Source organism: Chamaea fasciata, unplaced genomic scaffold (assembly GCF_029207755.1).
Source record: "Chamaea fasciata isolate MVZ Bird 193981 ecotype frontalis unplaced genomic scaffold, bChaFas1.0.hap1 SCAF_3, whole genome shotgun sequence".
NCBI lineage: Eukaryota > Metazoa > Chordata > Aves > Passeriformes > Sylviidae > Chamaea > Chamaea fasciata.
The window spans coordinates 68,165,772-68,190,695 of NW_027094088.1; the positions used below are offsets into that span (position 1 = coordinate 68,165,772).

Genomic DNA, 24,924 nt, shown 5'->3' on the forward strand with positions numbered 1-24,924 from the left:
CACCACCACCCCCAGTGTCCAAAGTGGACAATCTAACCCAGAATAAATACTTCCAGGTCAACATTAAGGAGTACTGGAAAAGAAATGGGTGCACGGGATAATGAGAGAAATGGGAAAATAGAAGTGGGATAAAGCGGGAAAAGTTCACTAACCTGGGCAGACAAACTGCAGCAGATGTTGAGATCTGAAGGGAGATAAATGCAAAGATTAGAAAAGCAAGTAAAGCATGGGGAGCTACTGAAGATTCTGGGTCTCAGCAATATCTGCTTAATAATTACATCAGACCTTTACAAAACCAGTGTCTTGTTAGTCTTCCATTGGAGAAAGAAATACTATAGATTAAGTGGATGAGAAAGGTAATAGTGCTAAAACTAATAGCTATACCTAGTTTTAGCTTTTTTAGAATACCTACAGTATAGAGAAATCTGTTTGACACACAGTTACAGCTAAGTACTAGACATAATTTAAAAGATACTTTCCTACCATTACAAGACTAACAGCAGATTCTGGGAAATAAAAGACATGGTAGACTTCAGACAAATGACTGGTGTAGGAGATTTGAAGAAATGAAGAGGTTTCTTGAACAGCAGCTCATAAAAGCAAGGGAATGGAGTGACGGAGGCTAGTTTTTTCCCAGTTTGAATTAAAAAAAATATCCAGACACACCCATTGGATATTCAGCATTGCTTTACACAACATTATCTATGACATAACACAAGTGGTTCACAAAACAGATACTACTTACCTTACAAGAACTGATGTGGTTTTGCCTTACAAGATGTGTTGTGTGTATGCACTTGACTGTGGATATGCAGACTTTGTATGTTAAAGTTTAGAGATTTTTGGTTACTAGAGTCTTTACAGTATACATCAGACTCTGCACCATGTTCTGCCCTCAGACACAGGAAAACATTTATCCCTGTGCTTCCATTTGTCTCCACTGTGGAATCCAGGGGCATAAAAATTAAAGGGAGGAGAGAGCTGTAGGATTAGGAGTTTACACACAAAGCAAAACCTGAACAGCTTCACAGATTGCAAGTTAAATCCTTACTGCTAAGGCTCCTTGGGCAAGTCTCCCACTGCAGACAACACAGAGCCACTGCCACTGTCTGTGGACAAGGGCAGAAGCTAAAATCCTCATTTCTCAAATGAGGAGATGTAATTTAGAGACGTCACATTTAACATCATTTAAGGAACACAACATCAGTGTGTTCTCTCCTCAGGGGAGGCTTGAAGAGTTACGGAATTATTTGTAAGAAATGTCATGGATGATGATTAGGGTCTTGTTGGGCAGAACATCAAACAGTGCAGTGAGATTCATCCTATCATATCACTTATCCCAGTACAGCAGCTCAGATCTGCCTGAAGAATCTTAAGTGGTTTCTATACCCCCTTTATATTTTTCCAATGTAATTCTTCCTAATGACCCAAAGCTTTTGCCTGGGGAGGGTACAGTTTACAAGTGGAAAAGGTCAATTCTTCTTAATAGGCAGAACAGATAGAATACTTTGTCCTGAATAAGTTTCAGAAACTTCCAGAGAATACAAAAGTAAATACAGCTTTCAAATTACACAGCAAGGATTTCAGACAAGTTCCTATGAAAAGCCGTAACTACAGAGGATCTCACAAGAACTTGGCTCTTCATTTCTCCAAGCTGATTGCACAAGACAACAGTTTTTATTGGCACATATTTTAGGGAGCAAAGGTTCAAACACACTGAATTTGCGCAGCAGAATCTGAACTCTTATTAACAAAAAATGGCACATCAGTGATAGAGAGTAAGAAATGGGCAGAGACAAGCCAAAGAACAGAGCTCAAGGCCAAATCATCTCAAGGCTCAATTTAAAAAGGTATTCCAAGGTGATAAAGTAGCTGTAGAACAGTTAAATTACACAAAAGACACAGAATTTACACTACAGATCAGAAGGTGTGGGGGAGGAATCAAATCTGGCAAAAAAGTCTGCATCAGCTCTAATCCGTATCAGCAAGTCCTCCTGTTAATTATGATGTTTCTAAAGTGAAAAAGACTTCTTTTCTTATCTAAAGAGCAGGAACAAAAAGCATGTCTCAGTAAAAGATAGAAAGTATAGACCAGCAGACAGCACTATCTTTTTGTCCAAGGACAGACTATGTGGGCATAGCACTAGACTCAGCAACTTCAAAGTGACAAACACAAGATTTGGAGACAGACACAACCACCCAGAGGACAGACTAATATTTATCCAACTTGCCTGGTTTTGTGATGCAGCCAAGAAAATGAGTTTGTTTATATGCATGAAAAAGTTCTTTTGACTAACATGTACTCTACAGCAACCCTAAGCAGCTTCATGACTCTCCGATGAACAAAATTGCTTGGAAGCATCTCTACTTTTCGTTCTGAGATGCATTTTCTTTTCCAAGAATCTTAGAGCAGAGTCCAAGGTGATGCTTTTTTTTCTCAGCAGAAGCATCTACGGGTTTTTTCCCCCTAAGCATCAGGTCTGCAATCTCATTTCCCTGTTTTCTGGAGGTCTAGATGAGCCTATTCCTGTCACCTGCAGATTTCAGAGAAGCAATGAGGCACTGGATCTTCAGCATCTATCTATGGAGGACATTAAATCCAGTACTTATTTGCCTACCAAAACAGATTCTCCTAAGAACTTCCAGAATGAAAAGTGATCAGACACAAAGCATTTTTTCATCTCTTAAACATGAAGCAAATAGACAGAGAACACCTCCAATCCACATAGCTACTGCCACCCAAAAACCTCTACATATGCAAGTATGTACCCATTGCGGAATAGGAGCATGGATAAGCATCAAAAGGAAAAGCCAGATTTACACAGTAAATTAAGAAATAGGCTGCAAAGCAAGGTGAGAAACACTGAAATCTTTTTCCTGAGCTACTCTGCGGTTTTAAGAAGACAGTCAGTGTCATGGTAACTTTCACACTGCATATTAATTAATGGCTAGCTTTGTATACAAGCCTGCAGCCATATTTAAACAATAAGCCTAATTTTCAAATATATCTAGTCATTCTTTTGGAGTATTTTCTTCATAACAAATATTTAAATTTAGAAATGTAAACTTTATCAAGACACATTTTGATTGCATTATCTACCACCCAGCTGCTTTTTTTAAAAGTAGAACCCATAAATATGTGCACTTTTTTTTCAACTACTTGGTTGTTAAATTCAAGTTTTTCATCCTGCAAGGTGTCAAATACTATAAATAAGGCAGGACCTGTCAATAGCAAGAAGCATTTAATAAAAGTAACTGCTAAATCAAACCATACTTCTAAACACCCCACGACAAATTACTACAGGACTGAAACACTGCACTGAAAGTATTAAGATGATATTATCAGTCCTAGCAGTATTTCTCATAGTGGCTGGGTATTGCTACATCAAAATAACACAATACTGGGCCCCTTTCTGTAAATGTGTCACAATTAATATTCTCCTAAATTCATGAAAAATGAAACCTGGTAACGACTTTAGTCAGTGCTTAGAGAAGATCAGGCAGTGACAACATCCATTTTAAGCAGTATTTCTTTTCACCCTGCTAAATAAAGCACAAAAGACAACCACATCTTCCACACTACCGAGCATGTAACCTTGTATCAAATTTTAACAGAAATGACCTAACAAGCTCCTAAGAATTAAGGATGCATGATCCTGACTGAGTAAATATTTTTTTTTTCAGGGTAAGAGAAAAACACTAAGCCCTTAATATCAGACTGAAAGCCAGAAGTTCTCTATTTATTGTCAAAACAAGCACAGGATAAGTGGCACAGAGACTAGGTATGTTTTCTTTCAAATATACTTCATTTTCTTGTGAGATAGTCCTTACTAAAAACACTTGGAAAGAGCATTTTCCACTAATTCTACAGATTGCTGTTATGAATTCACAATTTAAACCAAAACAGACTAAGTAGGATTTTACTTGTCTGTCTGCCTATCTTAGAGAGACACACACACACACACAAAAAAAATCTCAGTCACTAGCTTGGACTGGTTTTAAAACAGAACAGCAACCATTTTATTCTCAATTAACACTGAAAGTCTATAACAAATTTAAGTCAAAATTTATTTATAGTCTTTTATCTCAACCCAATTCCCAAGTTACATGTAATGTAACACCTATTAATGGAATTTGACACCAATTAAACGGGGATAAGAAAAGCTCTCCCTTTTGGTTCTTCCCTGCAAGAGCCAAAAGGAATCTGATGCCTGATACCTACCACTCAGGATCCATGTTAAGGAGCTGGCAAGAGTTACCAGTTTCTATCTAGCATGCCATGTAATCAATTTGTTAATGCATTTAATTTAAATTAGCGCCTGCTTAATGAGCAGGTTGTTTCTTTGGTTTTAACACCTTTTACTCCACATAGCAAATAATGTGCAGAGAGTTAAATTGCAAAGACTTGGCTCATTCTGCTATTTCAAAGCCCAAAACAGATTTTACTTCTCTTTTACTACAGTGGTAACAGCAAGTATTCCCCTTTCCAACAGGCTTCAGAAAATGCAAGAGGCATGAACAGAGACTGGGGATGGCACAGAAGGACACAGAGACTCTGCCTGGGAACTCAGGAGCTCCTGAGCAGTGCCAGGCTGGCAGACAGTGACTCCAGACAGTGACTCCAGCACAGGCAGCCTGCAGCCCCCAGCCACCACAGGCTGAGCAGTGACACACAAGGACCCCAACCCGCAGTGTCTGTGCCACCTGTGCTTCACCTCATGGTCAAAAGCAGCCATTCTGGCAGAAGCTGTCTTTCCAGGCGGGAAAAATGGGACTTGGTGAGGGCAGGTACCAGGTCAGAGGGCATGACATTCACTATGTAAGTATTTTTTCTTAGGGCACTTGTAACCAGCATCCCTGCCTAGCAGTCTGGCTGCTGTCAGCCACCACTAACACAGGGAAAAATCCAAGAATTTTAACAGAATAAAAGCTATCACTTTTCTAAGGATCATATCCCTTTTCCAGTATTACTACAGTTTTAAAAATACAATAAGCAATGAAGCAATAGTAACTTTAATTTTCAAAGGCTGAGGAGAGTAATCTCTGGTTTGGTAGATGTACCAGTACCTTTTATCCTTATAGCCTTTGACTGATTTGTACACACTTCCATGTACTTCTGGAAGAACACAAAGTATGGCTTTTTTATCAAAAGCAGACAAAACTAGGATGAAAAATATCCAGAGCTGTCTACTTGAGCTGAAGTATCTGTGTTGAAGGACACAATCCATGCTGTACCTTCATAAACACTGATTTACTCAGTTTCTCAAATACAGATACACAGGGACTTTAAGTAAAATTGATTTAGATACAAGTAAATTAAAATGAATACTTGTGGGTTTCAGGGAAGCGTTTTGACGAGAACTATTCAATCTAAGTTTTACCAAAAGCTGAAACTTCCCCTCTCACAGGGGGCATACAAAGCACGTGTCTGTCTACCATTGAAGATTTTATGTTATAAACACTTAAGCATCATGGTTTCTCTGAAACTCTGGGCAAAAAGAGTACCTTCATATAATTTTGAGGTAGTCTTTAAAATATTAGAGTCTAACAGTGCACTGGAGTAAGTTTTACAGTGTTATCAAACACTAAATTAGAAACAGCCTCAATCAAATAGTTTTTCTATACTAGAGATCTATTACATAGGCAGAATTTGTGCTGATCAGGAGTGAGAGCACTCTATAAAAAGAAAAATTATATCATTATAATATTATATAGTATAGTGTAGTATAATATAAGGGGCTTTGTTCTCTACAAGCCAACTAGCTGCTTTAGTCTGATTTATAAACAGGAAGCAGTAATACAAGCATCTTTTTAAAAAATCACAAGCTTTTTGTTCAATAAATATATTTGACAAGTTCTTTGTTCCTGCTTGTATAGCCTTATTCTTCAGTTCTCTGCAAGGGTCAAGAACCATTTACGACCTATCCAATAGCTTACTCTAGAACATTTGACTCTTAATCCTCTGAAGTCAGTTTTATTTTAAAGCATCTCTACAAAACCTACAGGGATATAGCATAAGATGTCATCTGGATTGTACAGTCCTTTGAACAGGCTAATTTGAAGTGTTATACAATAAGATCTACGTGATTAAAAACTAAGTTACAAGAACTAGCCATTAAAAAAAGTCAGTTTACAGCTGCTCAAAAACACACTAGCCGCTACCATGAGGTAATTTTAAAAATAAATCTCTGATACAAAGCCAGTAATCTAGCCAGTCACCAGAAAGCAATGATAACCACTTGTTATATTGCATAAAAAATGGCTTTTAAGGCATTGGAGATTTTTTGACAGAAGTAAAGATATCATCATTAATCTCACTGAATAATGATATCACTGGTGAATAATGAATATTAAAATGACCCTTCTGTTTTCATACTGAGTTCTACTAGCCCACGGTCTATCAAATACTCTTAGTATGAGGATATGCAATGATCTCAAAGCAGTGCCTCATTGGAGACTGTGGGCTTTTTCCCCACCTTTCCCTTTTAAGCCTTTTGGTTTACACCACTTCAGTTTAAAGAGCACCACCAGCAAGCTGTCCAAGAATAATTCACCATTTAAGCAGTGCAATGTGCATCAGCCAGCCTGACACAAATGCATGCATCTCCCAGTTGCACCTAAATTTCTTAGTTTAGGAGTCTCCTGCAGAAAAAAAAAACCTACTAGGTAAACAACTCTAGTGCATGTAGAGGAAATGGCTACTTGACATCTTCCCCCATCACCAGAAGCCAAAGCTTTGCCAGCTGCTGTAGACAGCAGTAAAACACAGCTCACCTGGCAGCTGGGAGGGACAGGGTAAGAGGACCAGTTACACTAATGCCATACTAGTAAGCTACAAGGCTGAAGTTTGAGAGACAGAAAAATCCAGGTATTTTGCTTTTAATAAACCTGAAAAATGGTGAATACAGTAGATCCTAAAAATTGACACTTGGACATACCTCGATACAAAGGAACAAAAATTACACTTGTAACATGTTTCCTGTTATTTACTCCTTTCACACTTCCTCTAAAACACTTGTCATTGGCAACATATGCAGCTGAGTATCAAAATAAAGAATTCTCTGAAATAATACAGAATATTTTTCAAATCTCTCTTTTCATGGTTAAAGTATTTCAAACCTTGCATTGAGAACAAAGATTTTAACTGGCTTAACTAATACTTCTGATTAAAACACTCTTTTAAAAAGACAACATCCGAATTAATTTTGTGTTTCTCCTCAACACAACTTGCAGTTTAAATCTGGCTTCCTAACACCAATTGCTTCCTAAATCAGTAACACAAAGGCAGGCAAGTATGTATAGTTTCAAGCACATCACACATAGGAAGAAATGTGCACTTACCAGGTGAACGTAAGGCACAAAGTATCCAAAAAGTGCAGCTGGGATTCCAAAAGCCCAGATTCGGTAGCTGAGAACTTTGAAAACTGAGAAATTACAAATCTTTTTCGCAGGAGGTAATTTGAATTTTCCCTTCTTTCCTCCCTCCTTGTCTTTGGCATTGGGAACAAGAGGTTTGTATGTAAATCCAGCCAGGAACAGAACAAACATAAGGATGCAGAGGACCCTCAAGGTGTTATACAGGTCAACAGAGTCGATCAGGACCCTCAGGAGGAAGGGCAGTGACACTGTGAACAAGCTGCTGCCTGCGGTGACAATGCCATTCACCAGTCCAAGGCGCTTCTTGAAATAGTGCCCGAGAATGACCAGGGACGGCTGGTAGGCAAAGGAGCAGCCACAGGCAAACAGGATCCCATAGGTGAAATACAGAGGTTCAATGGTGCTGCACCAAAAGAAAAGAACAAATCGTCAGTGTTTTGTAAGGCAGTCCATACTCATTCACCTGGAATTGACAACAAAACAGTTTCACAATCAATCAGTCAATCAATACAACTCACTACTGCTGTAATAAGTAAGAGTTTGTATCTACTTTTAGTTGAATGGCACTGTATCAGCTTAATTCAGCAACTATTCTATCTATCTATCTCCTTCCACTCAAAAATTTCATAGAATTCACTGAACAGGTTAAAAAAGAAAAATTACATCCAATTATAATTACATCAGATAGTCTGGTTAAAAAAAGTTTTAAAAACCATTGTCAGGGCAAATTAGCCAAATGTAAGTTCAGTCATTGCTGGGTTTTTGGATTTTTTTTTCCAGAAGAAAACTGTGCTGTTTTGATTGACACATTTCTTCACTGTGCTAGCAGTTCAAATGTAATATTGAACTCTCCTCATGAACCCAGAAAAATCAAGTAAACAGTTTGTTGTGAAAATAAAGTAACAAACGTGGCAAATATCATCGTGGCAAACATCATTAATACTGAAAAATAAAATATTTAAATACTGACAAAATTTTGTAATGTAATATATTAATAAATTATAAACTCTTTGGGTATTAATTTTTTAGACAAATAGTCGCCTTTTGAATAAATATTTTAAATTCAGTGTTTTGATACATATGTTGAATATGCTAAAAAAAAGAACTAAAAATAATTGTAAATAAGGAGTGGAACCTCTCATCTCATAGTAAGGTGGACCTTCATCAAAGTTCACCATTAGTACCTTTTACTCTACAACTGAAATAAAGCAGAGCCATTGTAATTGATCACAAACATGTGACATCAATAAAAAGTACTTGTGCAAGAAATGTTAAAAGTATGAAGTAACAGCATCAGTATAGTTAATTAAATTAGTGCTGTAGTATTACTTAGTGAAAGAAAACATATTTTAACATTTAGATGGAGGCAGGGTGCAAGAAATTTTTATATGAGTTTTCTGAGGTGGCACAGGAGAGTTTATATGTATTATTTGTAATGCTATGTTTACAATCAACTCTCACCTCTTGTTTTATCAGTTAACACCTGCTTTTAAAGCACTTCTGGAAAACAGTTAATCTTTTAAACTTTTTTTTAAGGAGCATGAATACTTTATGTAGTGCTTCTCTTCACAGGATGCAACCTACCAGCACCCCTCTGTACAAAAATAGATTCCACAAGCTTGCTATACAATTAAAGAACTTCTTAGAAAATAGTATTTGACTAACAAAGGTCTGACTCCAGGAACTCTGGTTTTGTGTATTAGAGTGAAAAATATTTAACTGATGATACTCAACATAAGCCAGCAGAAACAACATAAGGGAGAAAGACTTAATACCTTTTTTAACAGAAAATAACCAGGAAAAATAAAACCAGAAGTTACAAAATGAGAGGAGCAATATAATACAGTAAAGACCGTGAACTTTTGCTTCCATATGTAAATTCACTCAAAGAGTCTGCAGCACAATATGCATATTAAAATATTGTCCTGCATTATAAACACTTACATCTCAATTTCCCACGACATAAAATATATATTATGTATATTAAGAAATTAGTGCAACGCAAAAGCAGTCGATCACACTAACATTTGTCTGCTTTATAATATTTTACTTCTAGAACACTGACTTCTGTATCTGAACTATACTCCTTTAATGAACTGATAACATCACAAGCATAAATCATTTTAGTGTGAGTAACATAATGAAACAGCGAGTATGCACATCAACCTGGCACGTACTCTTACAAGAATTCACCTCTCAAAGTGCTCTTCAAAGTTTAGTTAACCTGAAATATTTTTAAAGCCTTTACAAAGCAACTTGCTCTTGGCATGTCTCTTCTGTGCCCTTGTTCCACTGGGTATCAGACAAACACAAGAATGATCTTTATCTAAGGACAAGAGTGGTTTAGGATTCATGACTCAACATACTACTAGGAAGAAAGGAGGAAGAAAGACTTTTCCAAGACACATCTTTTAGTTTTTACCTCACATTTAGTAAGAAGCTTCTTAAAACATACCAAGAAGTAGGGGTTTTTTTAGTTTGTTTAATAAAATGAATTAAGCCAAGTATTTGCACCAGGATTAACCATTCAAACCACAGCAGCTGACACCCATCTGGTTCAGAGAACAAGCACAGAAAAGACATTTTCACCAACTTTTTTCCTGTATAAATACATTTGCACCCAAGTGGAAAGCTCTTCAGAATGTAGCTTGATTGTTCCTATCCTTATTCTGCTAAGTGTGGGGGGAAAAAACAGTCTGAGAACTGGAGGTAACTGGATTCTTTTCCTGCTACTTTTTTACACCCTACCTTCACTAACCAATTTCTGACGGTGACTAAGTAAATTTCCTGTTTCCTCATCTTCTACAGGGTACATCCAACAAATCAGTCACTCTTGAATTTGTTAAGATTTACTCCGAAAAAGTTACATTCAAATGAAAAAATGAAAGTAAACATACAAATTAATTGTAAACTAGAAGAAAAAAACCAAAACAAATAAGCCTTAAGTATAGTCAATATACCAAGGCTTTCTCTCTCTCCATGCTCAGCAACTGGACCTGTAAGAACAGAAGAAAACATCCAATTTCACTAGAATTTTAACAGCTTCCTGGAGGCCCTCCTGTGTTTTTATCACCACTAAAATTGTTTCAAAAGAAAGTTAAGGGGACTGGGCAGGAAGGGAAGACCACAACAATGTTTATGTACTTGTTAAAACACAATATACATCAAAGAAACATTAAGTTTATCCTGGACAATGCTGTTCATCTTATAGCACTACTCTTGCTGTTGATATATTTATACATAGTGGTTCCTGTTAAATAGGGACTCGTTTTTATTCATAAACATTATATTTTGAAAAATACTTTTTAAGTTGAAAGTATAAAAGTCATAGTTTGAAAGACAAAACAAAACCCAAATAAAACAAGTCTTCTAGAGATAATATAAAGTAGCACTGTTTATCCCTTCTGTTACTTAGATCATCATTACAACACTAAAAAATTGATTAAATACTTTGAAAGTTATGAATTTAAGTTTTTTACCTTACAAAAGAACTCGAAAGGAGTCCAACAAGCCCTACTGCAGCTCCAATAACAGCTACTTTTCGACAGCCAAACAGGTCTGTGAATATGCTGACTATTGGGGAACAGAAGAAGACCATTCCCATAGAAAGAGAGCTCACCCATGCTGCAAAATAGAAAAAAAAAAAAACACAAACATAAAAAAGACAACGTTTTAGAAGACCAAGTGATTTCAGCTTTCAGTTAATACTCGTTTTCACCTAGCATTTTATGCTGCTACACTAAAGTTGGGTAACAATTGGGTAACTATTTTAAAAACATTTAATTACATCTTAAAATGTATTTACCGAACACGGTAAAAAAAGCCTAACAATTTGCAAAATCAACTAATTTAGAATTTATCAGCTCAAAAAATGCAATTAACTTTTTTGTAGCTATTACTTCTACTTTTTTTTTTTTTTTAACAAATACGCAGACATTTCTCTAGTAACTAACCTAATATTCAAACTGATGCTGAGGTCATTAAAGATATCTTTGAGGCTCCATATCCATTCTGACATCAGTTAGTTCATTTCACTTGACTTAATGCTAGACCTTAATGACTTTAAACAGGTACATTTGCTGAAAAAAAATTAATAATTTTTTAATTTCACTACTAAATGTAGATCATACTGAACATCAATAATGAGTAAACAACAATAGGCGTTTATACTGTAAGATACACATTAGGAATGTGATTTTACTTTATACTAAAAAAACCTGAGTTCATAAAACCACTTCCATTTATAATGGGAAAATTTCACTACTTTTGATATTGCTCCAGTTTTACAGACATTGTGAAAACTGTACTTGGTTTATTAGATCATTAAGATTCGATTCAGGGGAGTCCACCATAGTTTCAGCCACAAGCCAGTGTTCTTAGCACAGCTAATAGTTACAACTAATATGTTTGATATACATAGTAACATATATATTGGAAATGTCCCTGCCTTTATGGGGGGAAAATGGTCTAAACAGGAAGTAGAAAAACCTACTAATTCAAAATGAATCGGAAAAAATATTTTAGCTTCATTTCAAATTGTACAGAAGACAGGACAACTCTTTCAACCTGAAAGAGCTTTAAAGTTGTGCAACTGGAATTTTGTTTAGAACACCTTTTCTAAAGACATAGTTAGATAAACAATTGTGATTCAGTGATGAAGGCAAATAAAATTATCTGCAAAAGTGTATAACCACATGACTAAAGGAAGTATATTTGCAAGTAGATCTACCACTACCAAGGCTTAGATGTGTTCTTGTAGTGCCAATGAGCCCTACACATTGACTATGACCTCCTTGTGCAAGGCACTAAAGACAGAAATAGAAACCAACAAGCAAAAACTTGTGTCTTCCAAGAGTTTACAATGTAAATGAAAGACAAGAGAATAGATGGCTAGAGAAAACCAAAAATGAGTACAAGAAACAAAACCTTTATTTTAGGGTAAACAATGCTCTCAAGGAACCATGGCCTAACTGTTTGGGGAAGGGAGGGAGGGATGTTTGTTACTGGGATTTTTTGATCATGTGATAAAATAAGAGAGTTTCAAGGCACAATCTAAAGAGGGAGGTACTTTTATGGCCATTTCTTGTGCAGAACAATCCCATATACGACAGTCCTGCCAGTCTTGCACTTCTGCAGCAAAAACTCAAGCTGAGTATGAAGGGACAGCACAAGAGACCAGGAAGAACAAAGAACCTGTGACAGTGCCTGAATATCAAAGACTAAGTTTGTGAAAGGTTTAGTCTTCCTCTGCAGTTGAGGAATGCTCAAGAGCACCTTGGGTGTGGCAGGACACAACTCCTCTGAGATCTGTCCCCTACTACAGCCGAGATGGCTACTGATGGGACAAGACTTTATGTAAACTGTATATAAAGACTATATATAAACAGCTTGTAAGCAGGAGTCTGAGGGAGGAGATGCTCTCATACAGCCTGGAGACCAGTCAGTTATAAAGCTTCTAAGAAGTCTAACTTCTACAAGACTCCTCATCCTTTTACTTATCTTTCCCAGAGTGAGCCTGCAGTTTTACTGTTCAAAGGAAACTGCAAACACCAGGGGACAGAATATCCATTTTGGCCTGTCACCCTCCCAAATAAATGGTGGCTACACCACCATGAACAGTCCTCAACATTTCTGCGTGATTTGTGGGGCAGCACTAAGAATCAGTCCCCCTCCTGCAAGGCCAAGAGGCAGCTAAGTTTGGAGAAGCAGCCATCACAGGTTTCACGTGGTATGAAAGTATCAAGGAATGGCTGAAACTCCTGTCACCCTTCCCACCCAGGCACAAAAAGATACAAAGGCAACAGACAAAACCAAGCCCACCAGAGACCATTGGTTTTGAGAGTCCAATCTCATATGGACCCTATTCATGAAGACAAAACAGGCAAAGAAAGTGGGCATCTAAAACTGGGCTTAAGAAGCTTGCATAAAGTAACAGATGAAATTACTTCAGAGCTACAGGCTGTGTTTTTATTACCGTTCTCCTTACTGAAGCCAAGGTTTAGAGTGTTCTATAATGGCCTATAGAGCGAATAAAATAATTGGAATATAAAAGGCTGAAGTGAACACATTCAGCTCAAATTAAACTACCATGTTGATTTTGTCTCTTTGTGCTTCCAGGTACTCATGAAAAAGCTATGCCTTTTTAACCACTTGATTCTCTCTTCTTATTACAATAACAGGGCAGAGCCTAAAAGAGCAGGTTCCCACTGGTTTTCAACACAACAGACAGTTAAGATAAATTATGATGCCTTATCTGAAGCATTTCAGAATGGAATGGTCATGTGGGAGAAAGTCCCACTGCAGAAGGAGCCCATGCTGACCACTTATCTACCTAATGAAAACTGGAGCCCTTTAAATTACTGCTTCAGGTTAGTATGTTGTTCTCATTAGCCTACAGAAATGTAATTTAGAGACATGGTTTGCATGTCTTATATGAACAGCTTTATTTCTTATTGAAAAGAATATTCTTGAAGTTATACTTCACATGCATGCATAGATGGAGAAAATGTATAGTCTTCTTCCTTTGTGAAGAAACCTAGCACCAAAAGTAAAGAGAACAGTATGTGAGCAAATCTTCAAATGCCCTAAGGCAAATAATTCTGGCTGTGATCTTCATTCTACGAAGAAATTTGCAGCTTTAAAATACATTCAATTGATCCAAGGATTTTTGATCTCTCTTCATTTAAGTAAGTTTTCAAACACCCTTACACTTTTTCATTTTTCAGTATGAAAAATGTACATTGAATTGTCTTCCACATTTTTTTCAAACAGATATTACAACTGTCCTAAGTAATACGAAAAATTACAAATGCAGCTTGCCAGAATAATGAGAGCTCTCTAAAGCAGTTATTACATACTAATTAAAGTATTTCACCTCCAGGCTACTTTCCTGGCACAAGCTGGCCATATTCAAGAGCTGCTAATACAGATACTAATAATGCAGCACCTAATTGCTACATATAACAGCATTCATATTCATACACAAAACATTTTGATTGCTACAGAAGAAAACCTATTCCTACTTTAAGGACTTAAACATTCCTTAAGGTACTGGAAGTAAGAATTAGCTCCTCAAAACATATAGTTTTTTTGTAGATTTAACAATTCCCAGGCTTCCCTAGAAGATGGAAAACTAGTCATCCTTAAGATAAAAGTATCAGACCAGAGAGCAGCTGTACTGAAAAGTCTGTCTGTTTGTTCTGTGACACTGAAACACATAATGGATTACAAATCTCAAGACTTTATTATAGCTAGAATTATTTAAACATGAAAGTCCCAGCTACATGTCTTTTCCTGATCAGTTCACCGAAAATCTGAACATTATTCTGATATTTCTTTACTTATTTCCTCTGCTCAAAAGTCTACAGTAATGCAACTGTACATACTCTGAAAATATGCTGCTCTTCTACCACAACTCTAAAAATAAAACAATTATTATTTTAAATATTGTCTTTACTATAACTATAGTATCTAATATCTGAGCACGCTCAGAATTATTCCCATTGTCAGTTAGATTACACAATACATATTTATCTGCCAAGTTTTTGGCAGATAATACCAAGCTATTAAATATTTCAGTTCATCTTTTAGAGTCAAGCACTAGGATTTACAGCACAACAAAAAAGAAAACATTATTATCATTGGAATGCTTTATCATGCACAAATTTAAATAAAAGCTACTCGTCCAAAACATTCTTCCTTAAAATCAAATTTTTCTAAGCATTACAGTAAGGAATTTAGCAGTTTTATCCTCAAGTGTCTTTCATGAGGTTGGCTCAACACAGTAGTAATACCCTTCATTCTTTAACAAGCTTCAAGATTTTTTTTTTTTAAATATTTTCCCTTGAGATTGTTCTGGTTGAGAAAGGGAACAAAATGCTACTGTCTTGAAGACAAGCAATATGAGGCAAGGAAAAAAAAAGGCACTTAGTAACTTCTAAAAGCCCAATAAACTTGAATAATATTTAGCTTTCACTAAGTTATTAGTTACAATTTATGCAAGAAAAAGGAAGCCTGTATGTAGTCTCCAGCCTCAAACCATTAACAGCAGAGAGACTGTGTAAGCCTATTATTATTTGTTTTTCTTTATACATAAATTTGGACATTATTCCTTTTTCCACTGTATTTTTCAATATTCTGGCAATTTCTCTTCCATGAACTGCCAAGCTTCCCTGGAACACTGGTGTATTTTCAGCATCCACAATTTCTCACAGCAAAAAACCTCCAAATTTAACTATGGAATGGGTAAAGGACCCATACTTCTATTACAGCCAGTTACACACACGGATATTCTCTTCAGCAAAGCAGAAGATTGCCCTCCAAAAAAGATTGGTTGTGAGATTAGTTTGGGAATTTGAGAGATCCTGTTCTGGAGGAAACAAAAGTGGTTGTTGAAAGTTATTTCTGGAAATAATTTGCTTGTCTCCAGCTAGTATTAATAATTCCTTGCCTGTATAATCACATTTACACAGCATTTAATTTTTAAAATAACAAAATAATTGCAATGCCATGTAGATCAAAGATCGATTTAGTCCAATAGCCTGTTTCTGACCACCAAAATGTACTTAGACAAAGTATTCTGGAAAAAGGGCAAGCAACCTGCTTTTTCCCTGGCTACATCCTCCCAACATCCAGCTCTAAGCAGCTTAGAAACCACCTAAGCAGAATGTTGCATCTAACCATTCAACAAGAACATTTCGTTCCATCAATATTACTTTGGTTTCTCTGTTTTTGTTGTAATCAGTTACAGAACATGCCCAGGCACCAGCAACACATTAAAAATAACTCCCCTTGGCTTTGGGCTTACTCATATTTAATTCTTCCACTATAAGAAACATGAATTAATCATCCCTGCTGTGGTTCCTCTTGAAACCCATGATTTTATATGCCTTAATCAGATCTGTTCATACTAATTTCTTCTCCAAAATGAAGCAACTTTTTGATTCAGTCTGTCTTTGTACAGAAGATGTACTTTGCCCCTTTATATTGAGTCTAAGTACATCCCACTGTTTCTGAGACCAGGTAGCCAGAACTGAATGCACCATTTAAAAATAAGTTTCTGTGCTACCAATTTATTTCCCAGTCTCTATGTTCTAATTCTACTTCCTCTTTTTCCCCCCTCTTTTTGTTCTTTATGTATTGCAGCTGCTTCAGAGTAAATGTATTTAGAAAACTATCCGTGACCTTATTTTCCTACAAATGCTAATGATGTCTGAAGTTGTAGACGCCTTTTTTTTTACCACTTATTTGGATTACATTTCTCCTCATGAGACTTGTACATAAACTGAATTTAATCTGCCATATTAATCGCTCAGCAACAACAGAAGAACACAGCAAGTCTAGTGGTCAGCCACCAACACACTCCTGTCTGAGGACACACTACAGAGTTTGAATTTGTTCAGCATGGAAAAGACAAGCAGCTCAAAATGAATCTAATCAGTGCCTCTAGGTATCTAACAGGTGATTAGTACAGATATAAAGCTAGCTCCTTTTCAGTGGTGCGCAGCAATGGGACAAAAAGCCAACTGAAATTGCAACAAAGGATATTCCAATCATCTGTCGTGAAAATTTTTCACCATAAAGGTAGTCAAACTTCAGAAAGTGTGACTCAAAAATGTTGAGGAAATTCCTTCCTTGGGTATATTTAAAACTTAACTGGACAATACTGAACAACCTGATCTAATTCAGAGGTATTTTAACTTGGCTGGCTATAAGTGAAGGGTGTCAGACCAGATAACCAGAGAGCCTCCACCAACTCAAGTTATTCCCATATAATTTATGGAACAGTACTGTTCTAAACCCCTGCTGCTTGAAAAACTGGATTCTGACGATCATGTTAAATATCAGCAGTCCTTCAGAATAATAAATTTTAAAAAATTGGTTGGGAATATAAACTCCCTTCAGGTAAAAAAAAAAAGAAAAAAAAAAAGAAAAAAATTGAAAACAAAACAAAACAAAACAAAACAAAACCCAAACAACAATGAGCCATGAGATTAAAACCATTTTTCCCACTAAGAATGGGAAGGAACTGAGGGTATCCTTGAATTCTTAACCAAATAGATCCTAACAAGTAGATCATATGAGACCTATTATTAAAATCAGAGATGTGAAATTCATCGCTTAGAACTACTGTATCTCCCTCCTACTGATGCAATTTCCTCATCAGTTTTGTTTATTCTTGTTCCCTGTGCCCAGAATCACTGGGTTATCCTTCGCCTCAGGCACACCAGATACATTCTCTTTTATCCATTAGCTATTTTTTTTTTTCCTCCAGGGAAAGCCAGCAATTTCTGAAAGAGGGAATTGTTCAGCAGATGTTAGTTACCTAACAGATCAACACAACCATTAGACCCAACAAATATTCCAATATCCCCCCCCCATGTCCTCTGAGAGCCTCTGTAGGTCAGCCACCTGGAAATTGCCACCCCATTTTTATCTAACCTATCACTACCCAAAGACAACATCAGATACCTTGTGCTACATGCTTTGCTTACATCTGCCTGGGAAAATTGTTTCAGAACCTGCTCAGTAACTTCTCATGAATTGTGAGGAATTTCATTAGTCATGGGTGCAAAAGGGAGAGCAACTGGTTTTCCACAGTCCCGCTCCTATTACTGAGTAATCCACAGAAGAGCACATCAGTGGAAAAGGAAAGCAGATGTCAAAATGCTCGTAGAGACACACTTAGAATCCCTACTGTCAAAGAAGTGCACTGCTTCTTCTATCCGAAAGAGAACTGCTGATCCCATTAGAGAAAGTATGTGTTTAAGGGCTAAAAATAAATTTATGACATAATGCTGCCACAGGAAGTATCCTATACGCTGAACTCAGGTTACATGACTACAGTTTTTGGTTTGCTTACTTTCCTGTGTTTAGTTTGCAGATGTCTGAGCTAGGCTCTCCCTTAAAGCAATACTATTTAAAAAAATTGAATTCTAATTTAAATGAAAACTGTGAAGTACTTTGGGCGAAGATAATTTAGTGCAAGGAAGTACCATCTCTTTTGGACACCAAGGCTATCTTGAACATGATTTGGAAATCAGAATTATCAGTAGAGGATCTAATCAGATTTCCATAACACACCCAGAGATCATGGTCAATGCATGAAGATTTATGAACCAGGAACTAGCAGAAGTATCCAACAGGAATACAAGGTGTTGGGGGATTTCCCCCAACACTCTTTTATTGTCTCTGGGGAAAAAAACCTCTCATTGAACAATTTTATTACTGAAAAATACTGCTTGTTATGATGCATCCACATCCAGTAACTAAATATGAGGCACTGAATCCCTGTAAAGAGACATTTGAACAGACACCTTGTTTCCATATTACAGAGCATGAAAGCACAATCTCTGCTTTCAGCAAATTTGAGGCCATCATCAGGCAGTTTGAATTAGTTTATTCTGAATGAAAGACTGAACTCCCAGATTTTGCCAATAGCTGTAGGCTTTCCTGTGCTTATGTACAGCATCTCTTCAGTGTATTGCCTCTTGACTGTCCAAAACACTACTTCAGGTTCATGTATGCTACATTGAACGTAATGCAAGGAAAGAAGCATAAACTTGAGGGTGTGTTGTAACATTGCTGTACAAGCAAAGCAAGCTTGTACCTGTAAAAAACAAAACAAAAACATTCTGTCAAGTCAAAACATAGGCTTGTTACTTTCAAGGCTTTTTGCACCATGTTCTCTCACATGATGTGTGACAGATACCACACCAAGTGCCAGAAGAGAGGCACATATATCCCTAGCACAGTGAGCCTCTCCAAGCTTGCCATTTCTCAGAATTGGACCAGACTAATTTCATTCTCTGCCTTCGTAAGTAATGACAACACAAGAACAAAATTTCTACTGAGATAACTGCTTGTGTGCATAAGCAGCAGGAAGGCAGAACAGTGGGAAAAAAATTCATATACTGACAAAACATCCCACACCACTGCAACTAGCCAATTATGTAACTACTATCTGATTAACACTTGCTGTATTAACACAAGCTTAGGCAGAGCATTGTCACCCTTTTTTTTTCTTTTCTTTTCTTCTTGGTTTTTCCCTTTAACAAATCAGATAGTAATGGTGAACACAAAGCAAATACCATGAGAAACTATCACAAGATTTTCTCCAACATGGGAGAAAATTTAAACCTCAAACAGTTAAAGATGCACTTATAGGCCAACAACTCTTACTATTAGAGAGACTGCAACTCTTCTACATATTCAAAAAGCTAGAGGAAAAAAAACAATGGCTTAAATTAGTAGAAGCTAAAACAAAAGCTCAAAAGTGCAGTGTTAGACAAAATACTGCTGCTAGAGATTTTAAGTGTTAAGCCTTCAGGAACATTTAAAGGAAGGCTGAAGTAAATCATTAACAGAAAAACACGTGCAGTTGGGTTTCATAGCAAACTGAGCTTGACCTTTGACACTTAATAAAAGTCTGGAAATGCTCTGGTAGGAAGAATAAACAAGGAACAAATCGATAAGAAATGACTGTAACCACTTGTTTTTCCGTTTAGGAGTCATACAAGAATGTTTTCTGCTGACTGAAACTCTTTTCAAAGTACAATGTAATCACTTTTTTAACTAATAGCCTAAAAAATTGAGCTCCAGAACTTATTTCCAGGCATGTTTTTATCTTTCCTTTCCTCCCCTCAAATTAGCACTGGTTTGTTTATTCATTTTTTTTCTTAATTCCAAACAGTTGAAGGCCAAGAATCATGTTCTGTTTTGATTTAGGACCAGTGATTTTCTGCATAAGGAAGTACTAGCTATTAACTTCAAAGATGACACACTGATTTTCCAGAAAGATTTAATCCTAACTGCTCTCCCAACCAACAGCTGCACACACTCCAAACATATCTGCAACCAAACATTATACAATGGTCTCATGTTTTAGAGCTATAGCATAGATTAGATGGCAAGATTTAAATTCCTAAACTCTTAATGGAGCTATCAGTCTTGTTTCTTTCCCTCACCTCATTTGCACTGGGGCAAGACTTGCAAATCAAGGTTGCCTTTGAATTGACACAGGCATTCATTTCACTTCTACGGTGTCAGAAGTCCTTGTGAGATCATGAAGATAAAAGCAGCACGATAAAGAAATCTTACTTTACAAGTGCTTTTGGTACGCTATTTAAAGTTCAGGAGCATAGACTGCCACCAAGCAACTCACAAACTAACCCTAACTTTTCACATCAAAAGATCCTTCTGAACCTATCAGGGCTGGCTAAAAAGACCCCATCACATGTCAGTAACTTCAGTTCCACAGATTCCAACAGCTTTTCTTCCCTGATTACATCAACATATTCACAGAATCACAGAATGTGTAGGTTGGAAGAGACCTTCAAGATCATCGAGTCCAACCCAGCCCTAACACCTCAACTAGGTCATGGTATCAAATGCCACATCCATTTTCCTTTTTAACACATCCAGGGATGGTGATTCCACCACCTCCCTGGGCAGAGTATTCCAGTATTTAATACCTCTTTCTGTGAAAAACTTCTTCCTAATATCCAACCTATATTTCCCTTGACGCAGCTTAAGACTGTGTCCTCTCATTCTGTCAGATGCTGCCTGGAGAAACAGACCTACCCCCAGCTGTCTACAACTACCCTTCAGGAAGTTGTAGAGAGTGATAAGGTCACCTCTGAGTCTCCTTTTCTCCAGGCTAAACAACCCCAGATCCCTCAGTTGTTCTTCATATGGCTTGTTTTCCAAGTCCTTCACCAACTTTGTTGCCCTTCTCTGGACACGTTCAAGCATCTCAACGTCCTTCCTAAACTGAGGGGACCAGAACTGGACACAATACTCAAGGTGTGGCCTCACCAGTGCCGAGTACAGGGGAAGAATGACCTCTCTGCTCCTGCTGGCCACACCATTCCTGATACAGGCCAGGATGCCATTGGCCCTCTTGGCCACCTGGGCACACTGTTGGCTCATGTTCAGCCGGCTGCTGACCAGAACCCCCAGGTCCCTTTCCTCCTGGGCACTGTCCAGCCACCCTGTCCCCAGCCTGTAACGCTGCAGGGGGTTATTGTGGCCAAAGTGAAGGACTCGACACTTGGACTCCCCTTATGTTCTGTAAGTATCTACAAAATAATCAAACTTTAGGTTTTCAATCCCTATCCTCAAGGCTCAAACTTATCTAAAAGATATTCCCATGTTAAAAACCACCCTTTCCCACTCTCCACCCCAAAGCAGTCATCAGTCAATAGGCATTTTAAGCAAGGGACAGAGTAGTTACCATAGAGGAAAAGGTAGCCTAACCAAACTCTATCAAGCAGGCCAAATGAAACAGAAGAACAAGTGATTTTAGGCCAAATAATTTAGATGCTGCAAAAAGTAGTTTTCAAGGTAAGATCTGCTTATTTAACTTGCATCTGCTTCAGAGGGGAATCTCTATTTGCAACAGAAACAACAGTGCCTATTTTGCAACACCACTTTACAAACCAAAAACCAGACAAATGTTCAGAGCCACGTGCCTGCATTTAACAATACAAGTACAAACATTGAACTATACAGCAAATTTCTGTCTTTGGCATTGTAACACTATTTTCTGCTATAGCTATGTGGAAAGCTATATTCGACTTTAAAGAAAGGAACCTTCAGGTAAAGTGAGGTTGCAAGTTCAGTAGGTATCCTTTATAAAGAATGTTTTCTTGTTCTTTCTCATAATTTTATCAGTCCTACCACAAATACAGTGCCAAGTGGGTATGGAAGTCCAAAACTGGACTATTTTTAAAGCAACACTAAGAGTTAGTGTTAAATTAAAAAGAAAAGGTTAAAGAAAATTTAATTTTCTTTTACCCATATTTTCTGCTCTTCCCTTCAAGTACAGAAAATTTAAGTCAAACAATAGGGGAATTTTAAGCTTTTGGACAGCAAACAAATGAATTAAAATATCCTCCCTTTCAGAGGATCAATAGTGAGAGGAAATCATTTGCATGGAAAGCCTGATAAGAGCAGACAGCATGTGTGATGGAATAAATCTGTGTCAGTGTGTGCCCTTTGTATCAGTTACACTCATGTGCACTCTAACCCTTGCAACCAAGCGAACCAGCCACTGCAACTCTTGACCTTGCTCTCCTCTCTCATCCACATACAAAATTTTCAAGTCTGTCGATATGACTCACTGGGACAATAAACTATTTCTCATTAACATAATGCCCAGCAACCCAGGCAGTTATCTATATGACTTCCAGCAATCCAAATGGCCAGGTTGCCATTTGTCTAGAAAACTTAAACAAATTACTACACTGCACACACAGTGAGTATTTTTATCTTAGCTAAGCAGCTGGATGTGACTTGCTGCATAGGTCAGCCTGACTGATACAGGACACGTGCAATACAGAGCTTGCTGAGGTACTCAGCAGATTTTGAGTTCACATCTGCATATTTTTAGTTATTATGAACAGCAAAGGATTTTGAGTGGAGTCTCAACACTGCAAATATCACTGGTTGCAGTTGTAATCTGGATGATATTTACAGTTAGTAAAGTACAAAAATTTTTTAAACAAAATGCTCCCTGATAAGCTGTTGAATCAAGACACCCTCCCCCAAGACAGAATATACTGTCCAAACCCTATTTTCTGCAAGATTCTAAAGCCAAACCAATGGGCAAGAACTTGGGAAAGTCACTTTTTATGAATCTTTAATGTTTGTTTTTCCTTCCAAGGAAGGTGGAGGAGAAAGGAAAGGAGTTTGAATACCTGCTGCTGAGAAAGATGGCATGGATTGAGAACCTACCACAGAGGGACTTACTGTTACAATGCCAGCATACCCCGGGGCTGTAAGTTATTTGTTCTTCTAAACATGCCACTTTGCCCTAGTTAAAAAAAAAAAGCCACAAACCAGAAATGGTTTCTCAGAACAGTGGTTCCCAAACTTGCTTCCCAGGAGGCAGCAGGAGGAGCTGCAGCAGTAGTTGCACCCCACGCTCCCAGAGCTAGCAATGCTTTCCTGGTATCCAAAATTATTATTTCTGGCTTAAAGAACTGACCCCCCCCAAAATGTCATGGGGTTCCCTGGGCACCCAGCCATGGCATTAGGGGAATTGGAACCACATGATGTTTAAGCTCCCTTCTAACCCAAACTATGCTATGGTTCTGTGATAAAAATGTTTTGGGGTTTGGTTTTTTTCTTAGGAAACACTACTGAGAAACTCGAAAGCAAACACTTCCTAAAAACTATTTTAAAGGAGCACCACGCTTATTTCAAGTTAATAATCTAGAGCAGAGAATTTGAATTTGTGGTGGATTAATCTTGGTTAGACACCAGGTACCTACCAAGCCACTCTATGACTCCCCTCCTCAGCTCAGGACAGGGGAGAGAAAATAACTAAAGGCACACGGGTTGAGATCAAAAACAGGGAGATCAGTCACCAATTACTGTCATAGGCAAAACAGGCTAAACTTAGGGAAACTAGTTTAATTTGTTGCCAATCAAATGAGATTAGAGTAATGAGAAATAAAACCTAATCCTAAAATACACATTCTCCTTCTACCTGGGCTCAATTTCATTCCCAAATTCTCCACCTCCTCCCTTCAGTGGCACAGGGGTTGCATAGAGTTCATCACATGTTCTCTCTGCTGCTCCTTCCTCCTCACACTCTTCCCCTGCTCCAGCATGGAGTCCCTTCCACAGGAGACAGTCCTCCCCTAACTTCTCTAGTACAAGTTCTTCCATAGGCAGCAGTTCTTCCTGAATTTCTGTGCAGACCCCTTCCATGGGGTGCAGACCTACAGGGACAGGCTGCTGCACTGTGGGTCCCCCACTGGGTCACAGCAAACCTGCTGCAACATGGGTTTCCTCTCTCCAGGGGTACACAGGTTTATCTGTGTCACTGAGTTTATCCAAAAACCAATTTCAACTCAGCTTTTCATAGCCATTTTCACACAACTTCCTTATTCTACACACAGCACCAGGTACTTCCATAGGAAAACACAGCAATTTAACGTTAAAATACAAATAAAAATGAGCAAGTAATTGAGCTACTTGAGCATTGTCTTAAGATTTTTAAATGACAGTATTTCTTTTGAGCTAAAACTCTCTCCTTGAGATAAGGCACAAATTTTATTCTATAGCATTTTTCACAGATGTTAGTCCTCTTTAGCATTACAGGCTCTCTCCTTTATTGTATAGTATTACTTTCCAAAAATTATATGGCTATATTTAAGACATCAAATCAGCTCTCAAAATACTGAGTATCCTAACAAAGTAAATACTTTAAGTTTTTATATAGATAAAATCCCATCAAAGGTAAGGGAGTAATAAAGCCTATATATCCCATATAAAAAATAAAAAGTATGTACAAACAATCATAACTGGAATAAATTTGTTGTTTTAGTCAAGAAGCACATCTTTCTATTCCAATAATATTGGTACTACATTACGTGTTCTTTCACTGTGCATTCACCTACTAGCAATTCTTTACCAAAACTGGTTAAAAAAACCCAAAGACACCGCAACACACACCAGTTAATCAAATCTTGGTTAAGGTTACAACCCTCTGAAGATTGTTTTAAAGAAAAAAAATAGTTTTGCTTGATGGAGATCACA

At 37.4% G+C, this 24,924-nt stretch overlaps 1 protein-coding gene across 1 annotated transcript in view; it reads right to left on the reverse strand.

Annotated features, from left to right (window-relative positions):
* The window catches only part of SLC16A10 (solute carrier family 16 member 10), a 70,554-nt gene that overhangs the window by 18,378 nt on the left and 27,252 nt on the right, over positions 1-24,924 (reverse strand). Inside the window, exons 2-3 of the mRNA XM_066179408.1 lie at positions 10,857-11,001; positions 7,342-7,780 (exon numbers count right to left, since the gene is read on the reverse strand). Of these exons, the coding sequence (XP_066035505.1) occupies positions 7,342-7,780; positions 10,857-11,001 (584 nt within the window). The remainder of the gene's footprint in view (positions 1-7,341; positions 7,781-10,856; positions 11,002-24,924) is intronic.